Raw genomic sequence first — 13,604 nt, forward strand, 5'->3', positions numbered from 1 at the left:
TTAATTTTAGGTTTTTTAAATTATAATTATTATAATTATTCTCCATGCTCCCTAAATTACCACCTTCCTGAATCCAATCCACTCTCCTTCCCTTTGTAACAGTTGCCTCCGGTTTAACTCCACTTTCACTGTCCTGGCTCAGTGCTATGGAATTCTGGGAGTTGGAGTTTGTTGCTCCCCTCAGCCTCCGATGGCCCCCTCTGTTGCTCCCATCTCTCCCCCCAGCTTCCTGTTCATTCCCTCCATCGCTGTCATCTACCTTTCCGAGCAACGGAAGCAATTGGGACAAAATTGCAGCGCAGTATCCTGGGAAATTTGACTCTTTGGAGGTTTTGGGGGGGGGTGTACCGGGAGAGACGCAAAGTTGCATTCCACACCAGACCAATTCAGAGTGAAATCGAAGTGAGCTTGTATGCGAATTCTATGAATTCACTTTTGTACCGAAGTCACCACGGAAGGAGCTCTCATAGAAATGAATCTCATCTGATAACACATTCACGTTATGACATGAATCCGCATAGTTAGCCTCGCACTCACGTCGGATCTGAGCTGCAAAATCTCCCCAAAGCTCCGTGTAATATACTCCAACGACAAAGCCACCATGAGACCCTTTTATAGGATAAAAGGCAGGACATAAATATAACTAAAGTGAATCCTCATCCTTTTCCCTAATGAAATATTTAAAACATTACCTCTAAGTATATTAGAGGTTTTGAGGAGTATGAAAAAATGATTTGTGAAGGAATACAGAAACACATTTTAAATACTACAGGATTCAGCACCACATGGCTAGCCATCAAATGCACACATAACACCATCCAAGTGAAATCAAATAGACCCGTGGGACTGAATGGTTGCTTGCTTTCCCCTCACATGCCTCCAATTTTTCTAAACATTTTTGGTCCAATTTTCAGGTATTTTCTCTTGAAAGTGTGTGCATGTGCAAATGTGGCAGTTTGCACTTCTCTTCCCACTTCCAGGAGCTCCCAGCCAACATTTCTTTGGTCATATTAACTCTACTTGATTTCTCCCACCCCCCAAAAATTGAATCAAATTTGCTCCTAGAATAGAATGTTATTTCTGGAGCTTCTATTTCTTCTATACATTCTGTGGAGCTGGGATCTTTGCTCTCCAATTGTCACAACAACCCATCTCCACAAAGTCAGAGCACAACCTTTGTGGCCATGGTACAATTTCCAAGACACGCAACAGCCTAAGTGGGACTAAGAGTTCCTGCTGCTTTGACAGCAAGCCTAACAGTGCAAAACTTACTGCCCAAAATTTCTTCTTGAAGGCAATGTAGAAGGTGTGATAGTGGAAGAAGACAGGAAACAACAGCGGTGGCATAGCTGGTGGGGACCACAAGAGAAGAACAGAAAGAGAGTTCATTAAAATATAAAATATTTTAAAATATAATATAACAAAATATAACAAGTGCAAATAAAAATAAACCAGCTGTACAGGGGAGATCAGTGGCAGAGGAAGTTAGGTAGTAAAAAGTATAATGAATTAAGAATGTCCCTAACTGCATTTTTGGGTTGAGGCCATGGAGAAGCATCACAATCAACACTAATGGATCTTGCAGTATTTTCAGGGCGTTCACACTGCCTGTCTGACCCTTTCCCATTGCTTTGTCATGCCCAAAGCATGGCTGGGTGCTCTTGCTCACTTTGAATATTTCTGTGTTCCTTCTGTTGGGAGAAAGGATAGACAAGTGAAGGCCTGGGTAGGGAAAACAGGAAAAATCAAGAAAATAAATTAATCCTAAATTAATCCTTAAAATGTATCTCAGTTCTGTCCATTGGAAAAGCTGGTGGTCACTGATAAGGTATTTCACTATTTTCAACATTGACTTAAACTTTATTTTCTAATATGCTATTAGCTTAATATTTAAGATTGTAATTGCATTCATTTTTCCTTTGCCCAAATACAGTGGTGCCTCGGGTTACGAAATTAATTCGTTCCGCCATTCCTTTCGTAACCCGAAAATTTCGTAACCCGAAATACTCCGTTAGCACTGGAAAGCCTATAGCAGCATTTGAATTTCGCGCCGAAATGAATTTCGTAACCCGAAAAATATTTCGTAACCCGAAACAGTTTTTGCCAATCCGACTTTTTCGTATCCCGGAAATTTCGTAACGCGATCATTTCGTATCCCGAGGCACCACTGTAATACAGTGATTATTACAAAATATGTGGTTTCTGCTGTCATTTTTCTCACTTTTTTGATTCCAAAAGCTAAGATACTCATACTTAGGCAGCTCTGAATGCAGCAATGTGCCCCCCTCTCTTCTTATAGTCTATATTCATTGTTTGGCTTGCATAAAATTAATGCTTTTACAATTAATATTTTAAAATTTCATAAATATGTCAAAATATGAACAATTTTATATTCTAAGATGTGTATGAAATCTTTTATGTAGCTAAAACAGTATCAGATTTGCATTTGATATGAAAATAAGTATTGCATATTTTAAAAATTTTAAATTTTCTCCCAAAATATATACAGTGGGCCTTTGGTATCTGCTGGGGTTTTGTTCCAGGATCATTCATAGGTACCAAAATCTGTGGATGCTCAAGTCCCATTATATACAGTGGCATAATAAAATGGTTTCCCTTATATAAAATAGCAAAATCAAAGTTTGCTTTATGGAATATTTTCAAGATGTGGATGGTTGAATCCATGGATAAAGAATCCATGGATATGAAGGATCAATTGTATTTCTGCATCCTCATCCTAAAAAGTGTCTTCAACATTTCCAGAAAGTTTACATCTCTAAGCAGGAAGCATGATTATCCTCTAAAACAGAGGTACAACACTGAACAGTTTTACCCAGTGCTCCCCCACACAATTCACCAGCATGTCCAGGTGCACACCACTTGGCAAGGTCATCATTTATAGCTTGCGGAGGGAGGCATCAGGAATGAGAAAAAACAGACCGTTGCAGCCAGTTATAGATGCTTTCGCATGATTTGTGGACAGAAAAATCAGTGGGGGAAAATAGACTGGATTTAAAAACAACAAGAAGAAAAACTTTGGGATGCTTTGGGGCCCCTGGAAATTGGGTTCTGGGGGCATATGTGGCTCATAGGCTGCAGCTTGCCCACTCTGCTCTAAAACATGTTCTAACACAATAATACAGTTTTGGGAAAAAAAAGTGTCCTTTTCCCCTCCACTTTCAGTTGCTGCCATGCCACCAAATCTGGAGTACTCGATAGTAGGAAGTTTGCAGTGTATGGCAAGACAAGGGAGAGGGCTGAAAATGGTCCCTCAATCTGCTGATATTAATCCCTCTCCCATCCCCAAGCAATAGAAGTTGTTTGTTTGGTTTAACCTTGCCCAACTTCTAATGAAACAGGTAAACCCCCAGTACAACACCACCTCATGGGCTTTTCCTCTCAGCTTTACTTTAGCTGCAACCTTTCGTGAATGAGGCATTAAAGAATCAGATGCAGCGAAGGCAGGGTGATCTGAGGTCCTAACCGCAAAAGAGGGCATGGCACTCCAAAATGTAGGGTCTTCAAGAAAAAGGTATGATGTGACCAAATAAAAGCTAACAACATTATTATAAGTATAAACTCATGCTTCTTAGAAGTTTATCGCACACCTCCCCCCCTCCTTCCCGTTATGGGAACTGGAAGGGGATTCTCAGGGCTGTGCTGAACCTGAAAAAAAATGGATTTTATCGCACAGCAAATCATCCTCAAAAGGGCCTCGTTCCGTCTCCTGGCGCCAAGCCGTCCCCATTCAGTGCTGAGGGGCGCCATTTTCCTTGGTTGGAAAACTTCCGACCAGAACATTTAACGCTCCTCAGTGCTGAATGGGGACGGCTTGACACCAGGGGATGGAATGGGGCCCTTTTGAGGACAATTCGCTGTGCGATAAAATCAGTTTTTTCCAGGTCGTGCGTGGCCCCGAGAGTCCCCTTCCAGTTCCCATAACGGGGGGGGAAAGGTGTGCGATAAACTTCTAAATCATGCTCAAAATAGAGGACATTTTGATGTTCCTCCTGGAAAGAAGACTGAAATGTCTGGGAAAAGAAGCACACCTGGTCACCCTGAGTGAGGAGCACACCTCTGTCCACTTGCAAGGCTCAGGTGGCTGCTTTATCTGCTATGTTGTCACTCATCTTTGACTGTGCTGCAGCCAGCTGAAATGGCTGCATAGGAATTCATTGGAACAATCGATTCTTAATGTCTTATAGGAAGCTGGAGGTACTCACTGATGAAGAAGTATTTTTGTTGATAGTTGTAAGGCATGTACTTTATCTTCTTCTTCCCAAGCTGTGAAAGGAAAGTAGACCATTTTCTCGTTAGAATAGCTGTAGAGATAATTCATCTCATCCTGGTCTTGAACCACATGACATAGAGTTTCTGCAATATAGCAGAGATCTGACTGTTTTCCACAAGTTATCCTGGGCTATAGTAAGTGCCTTTCTAATAAATAAACACACTTCATTGTTTTAGAAAACTGATAGGATCAGCATCATCTTGCAGCACCCAGCTCTTCTTAGAGCCTTCAACAAGAAGGAAGGAAAGTGCATCCACTACAAGAGTATTGACTTAGGTTCCCTCACACGACATTAACACACACTGTATCCCAGAAGATCTATGAAGCAACCTTTGTGGTACGCAGTGAGAACACTGTTCCTTTGTCTACACCCATACCTGAGAAGAAATCTAAGAGAGCAGGCAAAGGCTCCTGATGATAAAGTATATCACAACAAAAATAAAACCAAAAGTAGCAAAGCGACATACTGGATGCTAAGTTTCACGTTCTCGCAAAAGCCTTTATGATATAAGGAAAGGGAATACAGGATAGCATGATCTCTTAGTCTGCATATGCAGATCATAAAGTATCTTAGTCTGGGAATCAGTTAAAAGGTCTAAATTAATTTAGTTTGAGGGATTAAAGAAAGCAGGGAAAGCATGGGGATATGATGCATTTCAGATTTAGGGATGAGACATTAGCCAAGGAGGAGGTGACAGCAGAGGTAACGTTACAGTGGCTGCTGCAATGATGGGGGATAGAGGAGTGGAATCCATCTCAGTCCCAAAGCTTGGGAACTAGCCAGGAAGCTTTCTTTCCTGACAGCGGACATATCCTAGCCAGCCAAAAGCTTCAGAATTTGGCAGGGCTTATACCTATATTTATCAGATTTTTTTTTAAAAAAAGATATCCATACCATGTACCTCCTGCCCCAGTTTATTCCTTGTGAATTCCTAAGACTACCCACAACATTTTAAACACAGGGAAGGACACAGGAGCGGGTTTCTGTCTGAGAGTTTCCAATACAGACAGGGGGAAATTCCCAGATCTGTATCCATTGCTCAGTTTCTCCTGTACTCCTAGGTAGTCCCACTGATGACGTGTTGCATGGGGACGTGACCCTTGACATGGAGGTTTTCCTCTGACCTTTCCTCTCTCATTACATTTCCAGTTATCATATTGATTTTTGTTCTCTTCCTTCTTTTACCATCCTAAAAAATATGTACTAAGAAAAATAAACATCCTAGTCTGGGAAGTAGGATATTGGGAAAAGAGCAAGGGGAGGAGGTGTTGAGTTCATGGGGAGAATGGTGGGGAGGGAAGGAATCCCTGTCCACATTACAGTGAGCCACACTTCAAACAGGAAAGCAAAGAGTGAATGAAACCTTGGTATATTTAAGGCATGATTGGTTGTGGGAGCAAGCTTTCCAAGGTGTGAAATCCAGGAACAGAGAAGCCCACTATTTACCTGAAGTGTTGGCCTATTTATGCTGGTAGAGAAGGCAGCTTTGGCTTCTGTCCTCCTGATGCCACTATGCCCAACACAAAAAAAGCCTACCTTCTACCAGCGTAAATAACAACAGAGGCTAACAGAATTTACTTAAACAAACCAATTCACCCACTTATATGGTACACCTAATATTACTATGACCCACAGAATTATGCCCATGCACAAATAAAAAGCTTAAGAATGATCATTTTAAAAAGAAAAAGAAATATGAAGTTTGTGTTGATATGACAAGCAACACGACGCTCACTTCCACAGAGAGGGATCTTCCCAAAGTAAACAAGAAAGGGTGAATATCCATATCTGGATCCTTGGAGTAGCAGTTGGGTTTTGCATGATGTTGAGAGTGCAGGAGAGTCCACCACTTGGCTGAAGCCCCCTGTTGAAAGAAGACAGAAGGAAGCCCTTACTCCAAGGCAGTGGTGGTGAGTTTTTGTTTTTGCTTGTTCATGTGTATGGTGCAGATTTAAAATCTTCCTCTCTGCCAAGAGCATTTAGAACTTTAATTTTGTTCAGTAGAGCTGAGCATCTGCACCTTTGCTTCAGTTTCCAAGATTCTTTAGGACAAGATTGGGACTCAAGTGGTTTGAGATGCACAGTTTACTTCTACCTAGCCCCCAGGGCTTTTGGGGTGCTACAACGGAAAAATGCTTTTGCATTTTCTCTGTCAAGAAGAGGGTCAGGAGAAAGCCAGTTGGTGGGAACACAGTCTTTCTGACAGGCCTGCCCATCTCCTGCACAGTATATCTAATGGAAACACAGCAGTGGGCCTTCTTGGTGGCTGAACCTAGGCTCTGGACCAATCTTCACAGGGAGCCAAATTGGCATCTGAGGAAGTAGACTTTAGTCTATAAAAGCTCATGCTGCCAACTTCTTTGTTTCAGTTAATCTCTGAGGTGCTACAACATCTCTATATATACTGGCACCTTCCTTATTTTTGTAGATAAAAGAATACTTTTTTGTTTGAACAGACCTTTGAAGACTGCTCATAGATAAAGAGACTTAAATAATGCACTGCACTGTCTATTGGAGTGGTATTTTATTTTATAATATTTTAATGTGCATGCTTTGTATTGCTTTCAATTTTATTGATAGTTTAATTAGATTTTCACTTTTTATGATGTTTTGTATGGTACATTTAGCTGTATCTGTTCCAGTTTTACAGTGTAAGCCTCCTCAAGTCCTGGGGCTGGAGAAAATGCATGATTTTGTATAGGATGCGGGGTTCTGTAGCCTTCTCCCTATATCAGTTTTGCAGTTTAACTGCTCTAAAACCAGTATGTTTGTGGTGTGTCTATGTGTATGTATACACACACTCCATAATTGCAACTTTGGCTTTTGCAGATTTGTTTATTCACTGATTTTCTTAATATGTTCTCTTTAGGAATATCTAGGTCCTCCAGTGAAACTTTATGGTCAACTTTAACCAAAGGTCGCACTGAAGAACCTAGAGGTTACTAGAGAGAATAGTCCACTAGACATTTGTAGCTCCTCCAGTGCAATTCTATGGTCAATGTCTGGCAAATGTTAACCACAGAGTTGGACTGGAGGACCTAGAGAATCCTAGAGAGATGTTATCTCAGGTAAAAACATAGTGTTTTTGTTATTTGTGGGTTTTCCACATTCACGGGGGTCTTGTTCCCCTAACCCCAGCGAATATGGAGGGATGCGTGTATTCAAATAGGCCAGACTGAAATCTGGGGGCTCCTGCACCTTCAATGATGGTGTAGAAGTGCAGATTTCAGCACATGTTTCTTGTCACTCAACCAGATAATAAGCAACCCTGCTGAGATTCCATCTTCTACATAAGCATTAAACGTAAATAAGCCCCCTCCAGTTTTCATTCTGGCAACATATAAGCACCCATTGGTTTTTGCTCACACACCCAAGAGAATGATAAAAAAGTTCTCCTTTTCTATGTGAATTATGATCCACATATGGTAGTTCAACATCTTGATCAATCTGGACCACTCACTGAGATACTGTCAGACATGATCACTTACAATAAGATGGCACATCACAAATTTGTGGAGCAAGTGGTTCCATTTTGCCTTCTGGAAGACAGAAAGATGCCCCAAATCATGCTGGAGCCATGCGGCCTGGACCTGGAAAGCAAAGGAAAGCACTTAGAAAGTCAGCTCAGTTGGCTTAGAAAGAATTTGAAAACTACTCCAATGGAATTTATCTGATGATTGCCATGGCTGGATCCTATGAGTTCTTATTTTTTGCTAAAAGACTTATACTCTATGACTGGAAAGATAACCATTCACCATTTAATAGTCAGAAGATCTTACTGCTTCAGTTACATAGAAACATGTATTTCACAGATACTAACTTCCCAAAAATTTGTTTTTGGAAATATAGTTAGATGTTAGCCTACTCCCCATTCCCCTTCTCTTTACCCCTTTACTTCGCAAATATACTTTTATAATCTAATAATACTGGTTTGAGCCTTTAAAGACTAAGGTTCTAATCCCTGCTTAGCCACGGAAACCCACTAGGTGACCTTAAGCAAGTCACACTCTCTCAACCTCAGAGGAAGGCAAAGGAAAAGCCCCTCTGAATAAATCCAAGAAAACCCTATGATCGGTTCACCTTAGAGTTTCCATAAGTCAGAAAAGACTTGAAGTCACACAACATTTTGTAAAAAAAAAAAAGAAAGAAAGAAAGAAAAAAGAAAAGAAAAAGAAGAGTTGAGATTGCTTAGAATATTAGTTTCTTGAGAAGTTGGATCTGGCTATAGTGACACATGTCTTGATTACATCCTGTTTGGGTTATTGTAATGCACTGTACATGGGGCTGCCTTTGTAGACTGTTTGGAAATTTCAGCAGATCCAAAATGGTGTACCTAGGATGCTGACTTGGCTACAGGGATCATGTGGCTCTCCTGCTGAAACAGCTGTACTGGCTACTAGTCTATTTCCAGGTAGAATTCAAAGTACTGGTTTTGACATTTTGGGTCCAGATTGTCTGATAGGCTGTATCTCCCTATACAAATCAGCCCAAGGGCTAAGATTGGCAGGGAAGGGCTTTCTCTCAGTCCCACCACCTTCGCAGGTGTAACTGGTGAAGACTTGGCAGACAGCCTTCTCCGTGACTCCTCCAAGGTTGTTGACATCCCTTTTGTGGGATGTCCATTTGGCCCCCTCCCTGCTCTCTTTTTTAGGTAGCTGAAGACATTATTTAGGCAGGCTTTTGCTGCATGAATTTTACTTATGTAATGTGTGTGTATAATTGGTGTGCTGTTTTTACTGCTTTCATGTTTTTTTAATGGTTTTAACTGTGCAGTGTTTTTCTTTTAATATTAGTATTATTTCATTTTTTAAAAACTTTTGTAATTAATGTTTTAATTCCACCCTTTTTCGACTATTATAATCTGCCTTGAATCTCATTTTGGGAGAAAGGCAACATATAAATGCAATAAATAAATAAAGGAATAAAGTATTTGTTATTGAACAGGTTTACAGTGCCTCCAGCATTCTTGAATTCAGAAGAAGCCACAGTATCATTGCACACTTCACTTCTACAGCTCTGCCTCATAGATAGCACTTGCTAGAATCATAGAGTTGGAAGAGACCGCAAGGGACATCCAGTCCAACCCCCTGCCATGCAGGAAATCCAGATCAAAGCATCCCCGACAGATGGCCATCTAACCTCCGTTTGAAGACCTCCAAGGAGGGAGACTCCACTACACTCCTAGGAAGTGTGTTCCACTGTTGAACAGCCCTTACTGTCAGGAAGTTCCTCCTAATGTTGAGGTGGAATCTCTTTTCCTGTAGCTTGCATCCATTGCTCCTGGTCCTAGTCTCTGGAGCAGCAGAAAACAAGCTTGCTCCCTTCTCAATATGACATAATTAATAATTTGTTTTATTTATATGACATCCCTTCAAATATTTAAACAGGGCTATCAAATCACCTCTTAACCTTCTTTTCTCCAGGCTAAACATACCCATCTCCCTAAGGCATTCCTCATAGGGCTTGGTTTCCAGACCCTTCACGATTTTAGTCGCTATGTGAATTTCTGAAAAATATCCACACTTCTTCCCATATTTAGTGTTTACAGGCTTATTCACAGATAGGCAGAAATTTCAGAGGGACAAAGTCCATTAAGACTAGGATTAAAAGCAGGTCCTGAAGATACCAGTGAACTCCTTTCACTCATTCAAACTCAATTTAAATTCAGGAAGGAGAGAGGAAGCCAACTTGTTTCAGGCTGCATCCACACTGCACAAATAATCTGGTTTGACACCATTTTAACTGCCACAGATCAGTGCTATGGAATTCTGGGAACTGCAGTTTATTGTATCTGGTGCTGTAACAAACTACAGTTCCCAGAATTCCACAGCACTGAGCCATAGCAGTTATAGTGGTGTCAAACTTCATTATTTCTGCACTGCCGATGCTGACACAGGTGCCCTTGGTTTTATTCTGTGATCATAGCAACTTACCTGGGATATAGTAAGCAAAACTAATGAAGCAACAAAGGGTAATAAAGATGTCCCAAAATACATGAGAGTGAGCCAGGATGCAATATCCAGCACTAGGATATGAAAGAGGAGGGCGACGAAGAAGGAAATGTTGGCTTTCATGAGTCCCATCTTCTCTACAGTTGTGCATAGCTCACGAAAATCCATAATAAGCGATTCCTGTGGGGATAGCAAAAATTACAGTTCGTCTTTAAGATTGCCTTTGCTCTTAAAAGAAGCAAGGAGACTTCATAACCAGGTAAGTGGAAGTGTGAATCCAAGCAGCTAATCTGGAGGGTTGTCGCTCAGAAATAAATTTCACTAAGCTCTCGTTGAGTACCTTTACCTTTTAAGTAGACATGTATAGGACTGCATTATTCTTCTCCCTTTGTTGCTGTCATTGGTGACACATTGACAACTTTGAGACAATTGAAGGGCTAAGGTCTACTCCCTAAGTGTAGTGTAGTGGTTTGAGTATCGGACCATGACTCTGGAGACAAGGGTTCAAATCCCCATTTGGTCATGAAAACGCACTGGGTGACCTTGGGCAAGTCACACATTTTTAGCTTCAGAGGAAGAGCAATAGCAAGTACATTTCTATACCGCTTATCAGTGCACTTAAGCACTCCCTAAGTGATTTACAATATGTAGGGTAATTGCTCCTAACTACCTGGGTACTCATTTTAGTGACCTACGGAAGGATGCCAGGCTGAGTTGAGCCTGAGCCCCTGGCTGGTATTGAACTCACAACCTTGTGGTATGTGAGTGAGTGGCTGCAGTACATGCATTTAATCACTGCACCACCAGGTTCAGGAAACCAAAGGAAAACCCCTTCTGAACAAATCTTGCCAAGAAAATCCCTGTTTGCTTTAAGGTCACCATGAGTTGGAACCAACTTCAAAGCACAAAGGAACAACAAAGCCTATGCCTCTGTCCAGACACATCATTTCAAAAAGCACAGGAAGTGGCTACTTGTTTGCATGCAAGAATGTAAGAAGCTGACATGGAGAAAACCAGACTAGGGGTAGGATCTAAGTGTGTGCAACTAGGCTGGGAAAAGGGGTCTTCCTTTCACCCTCCTGCTCAGGGCAATGCCTTCAGCCTCTTCACCACACTACATAGAAGGTCGGAGGACCTTACCTTACCTTAACTGAATGGAGTAAGATCTTGGGCAGAGAGTGGAGTGGAGTGGTCAAAGGGTGGGGGCAACTTTTGTCAGAAGAAGGCTGGAGGAAAGGAGATTTGGATATCCAGTGTTAAGCACCTGACAAGTTACAGTACTCTCCTTGACAAGTTAGTTTACCACAGTACTTCTTAAGTTATCTGGTATGAAGGACCAGCAAACTTTATTCTGCATCTGCCAGGTACTGTACCACATTTGTGCCCACTGGCTACAATTGTTCCTTTCTTTCCTGGAAGCTCTCCAGGAACCAGTAGAAGATGGAATGGGGACTGGCACCAATCCACAGACCACCACTTTGGGTAGCACTGGTTTATCATATGTAGTCCAAGGAGAAGAGGATTTTATGCATGCCTGGATCTTTAAACTGGCTCTTAATGATTTCAAAATTGGAGATAGGAAATGCAGACATATTTCTTACTGTTGTGATGATGTAATAAGCTTCCTTTAAGCAAAGTAAAACCAACATTACAATATTTTCATCTGAGCAGGTCACTAGTAGGGCACTTAGGGACAGGGTTCTTTCCATCTCCCATCAGTGGAATGGCAAATTCATTGTGGGGTTTAGGCCACATTTTGAAAGAGCTATGTTGAACTTTGCAGAGAGCATCCAAGGTGCTGACCTTATAGCTTCAGCACCCTGGTTGTCTCCTTTAAAGTACAGACTAAACTCCAGAGCATCTCCATTATCCCAATAACTTGAAAGCCACCAGGTGCCACTATGTCTGAAATCCTTTTGTCTGGAGAAACTGAGGTCTTTGGCATGCAAAACATGTGCTCTATCTAACCTCTCAGATACTGCCAGCACTGGAAGAGTTCTTTATCTGAATTAGAACTCCCAGCGTGACAGCCAGCATGGCCACTGCCCAGGAGAAGCACCCTTCTTCTTGGCCATGAGCCATCCCATTGACTCAGACCTCAGAAATTAGAAGGCACCTTAGGGTGTTAAGACTAGTACTCGGAAGCCCACATCACAAGACTTTGTTTACTTATGCTCTGTCTAACAAAAGCTGCACAGCATTCCAAATGAAGTGCCATAGAGTAGCTCCAGTAAACTGCAAGCCTGCCTCATTGCCACAACCTTTTCATGTTAACCAGGAGGCTCCCTGGTTAATGCCTTGGATTCCACAGTGGGAGAAAGGCATCATGTAAATTAAATCATTAAATACATACATATACATACATACATACATACATATATATATATATATACACATATATATATATACATACATATACATGCATGCACAGATGTTACATAAATGTTGGCCTGAGCACAGTGATTGTCCTTTGTGCATCAGCATTCCCACTCAGTTACTGTCTCCCTTCAAACCTTTGGTACAGCAGAAGTGGGCAAACTGCAACCTGAGTTCAGCAGACTGTCCCTGGATTCTACTTCTGTGGCCCACCACTTTCCCAAAGACCAACTACCTTCCCTACTTTTTTTTTTAAATGTGCATTTGGGTGCAATGCTCATCCCAAAACCACAAAGAAAGCACCACAAGTGTGTGAAAACATGCAAAATATATAAAATAATAAAAATAAAACTTTTATTTGTATACCGCTTTTCCTTCCGATCAAAGAGGTTTTACATCATTAAAAATACCCTAACTCAGCTCTGCAAACACCCCAGAACTGTACTGTATTTGAAAATACCTGTATTCCTCTGCAGTCCCTCTCAAAATGGCAAAAAGAAATAATAATAATAATAATAATAATAATAATAATAATAATAATAATATGTTTTATTTATAGACCGCTATTCCGCAATGATCATAGCGGTGTACAATAAAAATTGCAATACAAAATTAGCCCCTACCCACCCCCTCACTGCCTCCAGGCTGGACAATGACAGTTGGCCGTGGAGGGAGGGCTCTGTCCTTTCAGGCAGTTCCGATGGTGTTGTAATATCACTTCCTTTTGCCATTTTGAGAGGACTCCAGAGGACAATTGAGATATTTGAATTTATTTGGGGGGGGGTGTGGCTTGTGGGGAGGTCTAAAGGGACAACTAGTGCCTGGCCTCACACAGTTGCCTATGTCTGTTGTATGGGAAGGTGGGACAACAGGAGGGAGCAAAGTGGAGGCAGCCTCTCAGGCCCTCCATGCTTAACAATTTTGGATGTCTTCATGGAGTTAAAATCTACAAAAATTATGCTCAGGCTCAGAAGTAGACCCAGAT

General features: G+C 41.4%; 1 protein-coding gene across 1 annotated transcript in view; it reads right to left on the minus strand.

Annotated features, from left to right (window-relative positions):
* LOC121926305 (acyl-CoA (8-3)-desaturase-like) overlaps positions 1 to 13,604 on the minus strand; it is a 575,266-nt gene that overhangs the window by 10,282 nt on the left and 551,380 nt on the right. Inside the window, exons 3-7 of the mRNA XM_042459169.1 lie at positions 10,226 to 10,423; positions 7,781 to 7,882; positions 6,028 to 6,156; positions 4,224 to 4,284; positions 1,273 to 1,349 (exon numbers count right to left, since the gene is read on the minus strand). Of these exons, the coding sequence (XP_042315103.1) occupies positions 1,273 to 1,349; positions 4,224 to 4,284; positions 6,028 to 6,156; positions 7,781 to 7,882; positions 10,226 to 10,411 (555 nt within the window). The 5' untranslated portion in view covers positions 10,412 to 10,423. The remainder of the gene's footprint in view (positions 1 to 1,272; positions 1,350 to 4,223; positions 4,285 to 6,027; positions 6,157 to 7,780; positions 7,883 to 10,225; positions 10,424 to 13,604) is intronic.

This window comes from Sceloporus undulatus, chromosome 1 (genome assembly GCF_019175285.1).
Source record: "Sceloporus undulatus isolate JIND9_A2432 ecotype Alabama chromosome 1, SceUnd_v1.1, whole genome shotgun sequence".
NCBI classification, from domain to species: domain Eukaryota; kingdom Metazoa; phylum Chordata; class Lepidosauria; order Squamata; family Phrynosomatidae; genus Sceloporus; species Sceloporus undulatus.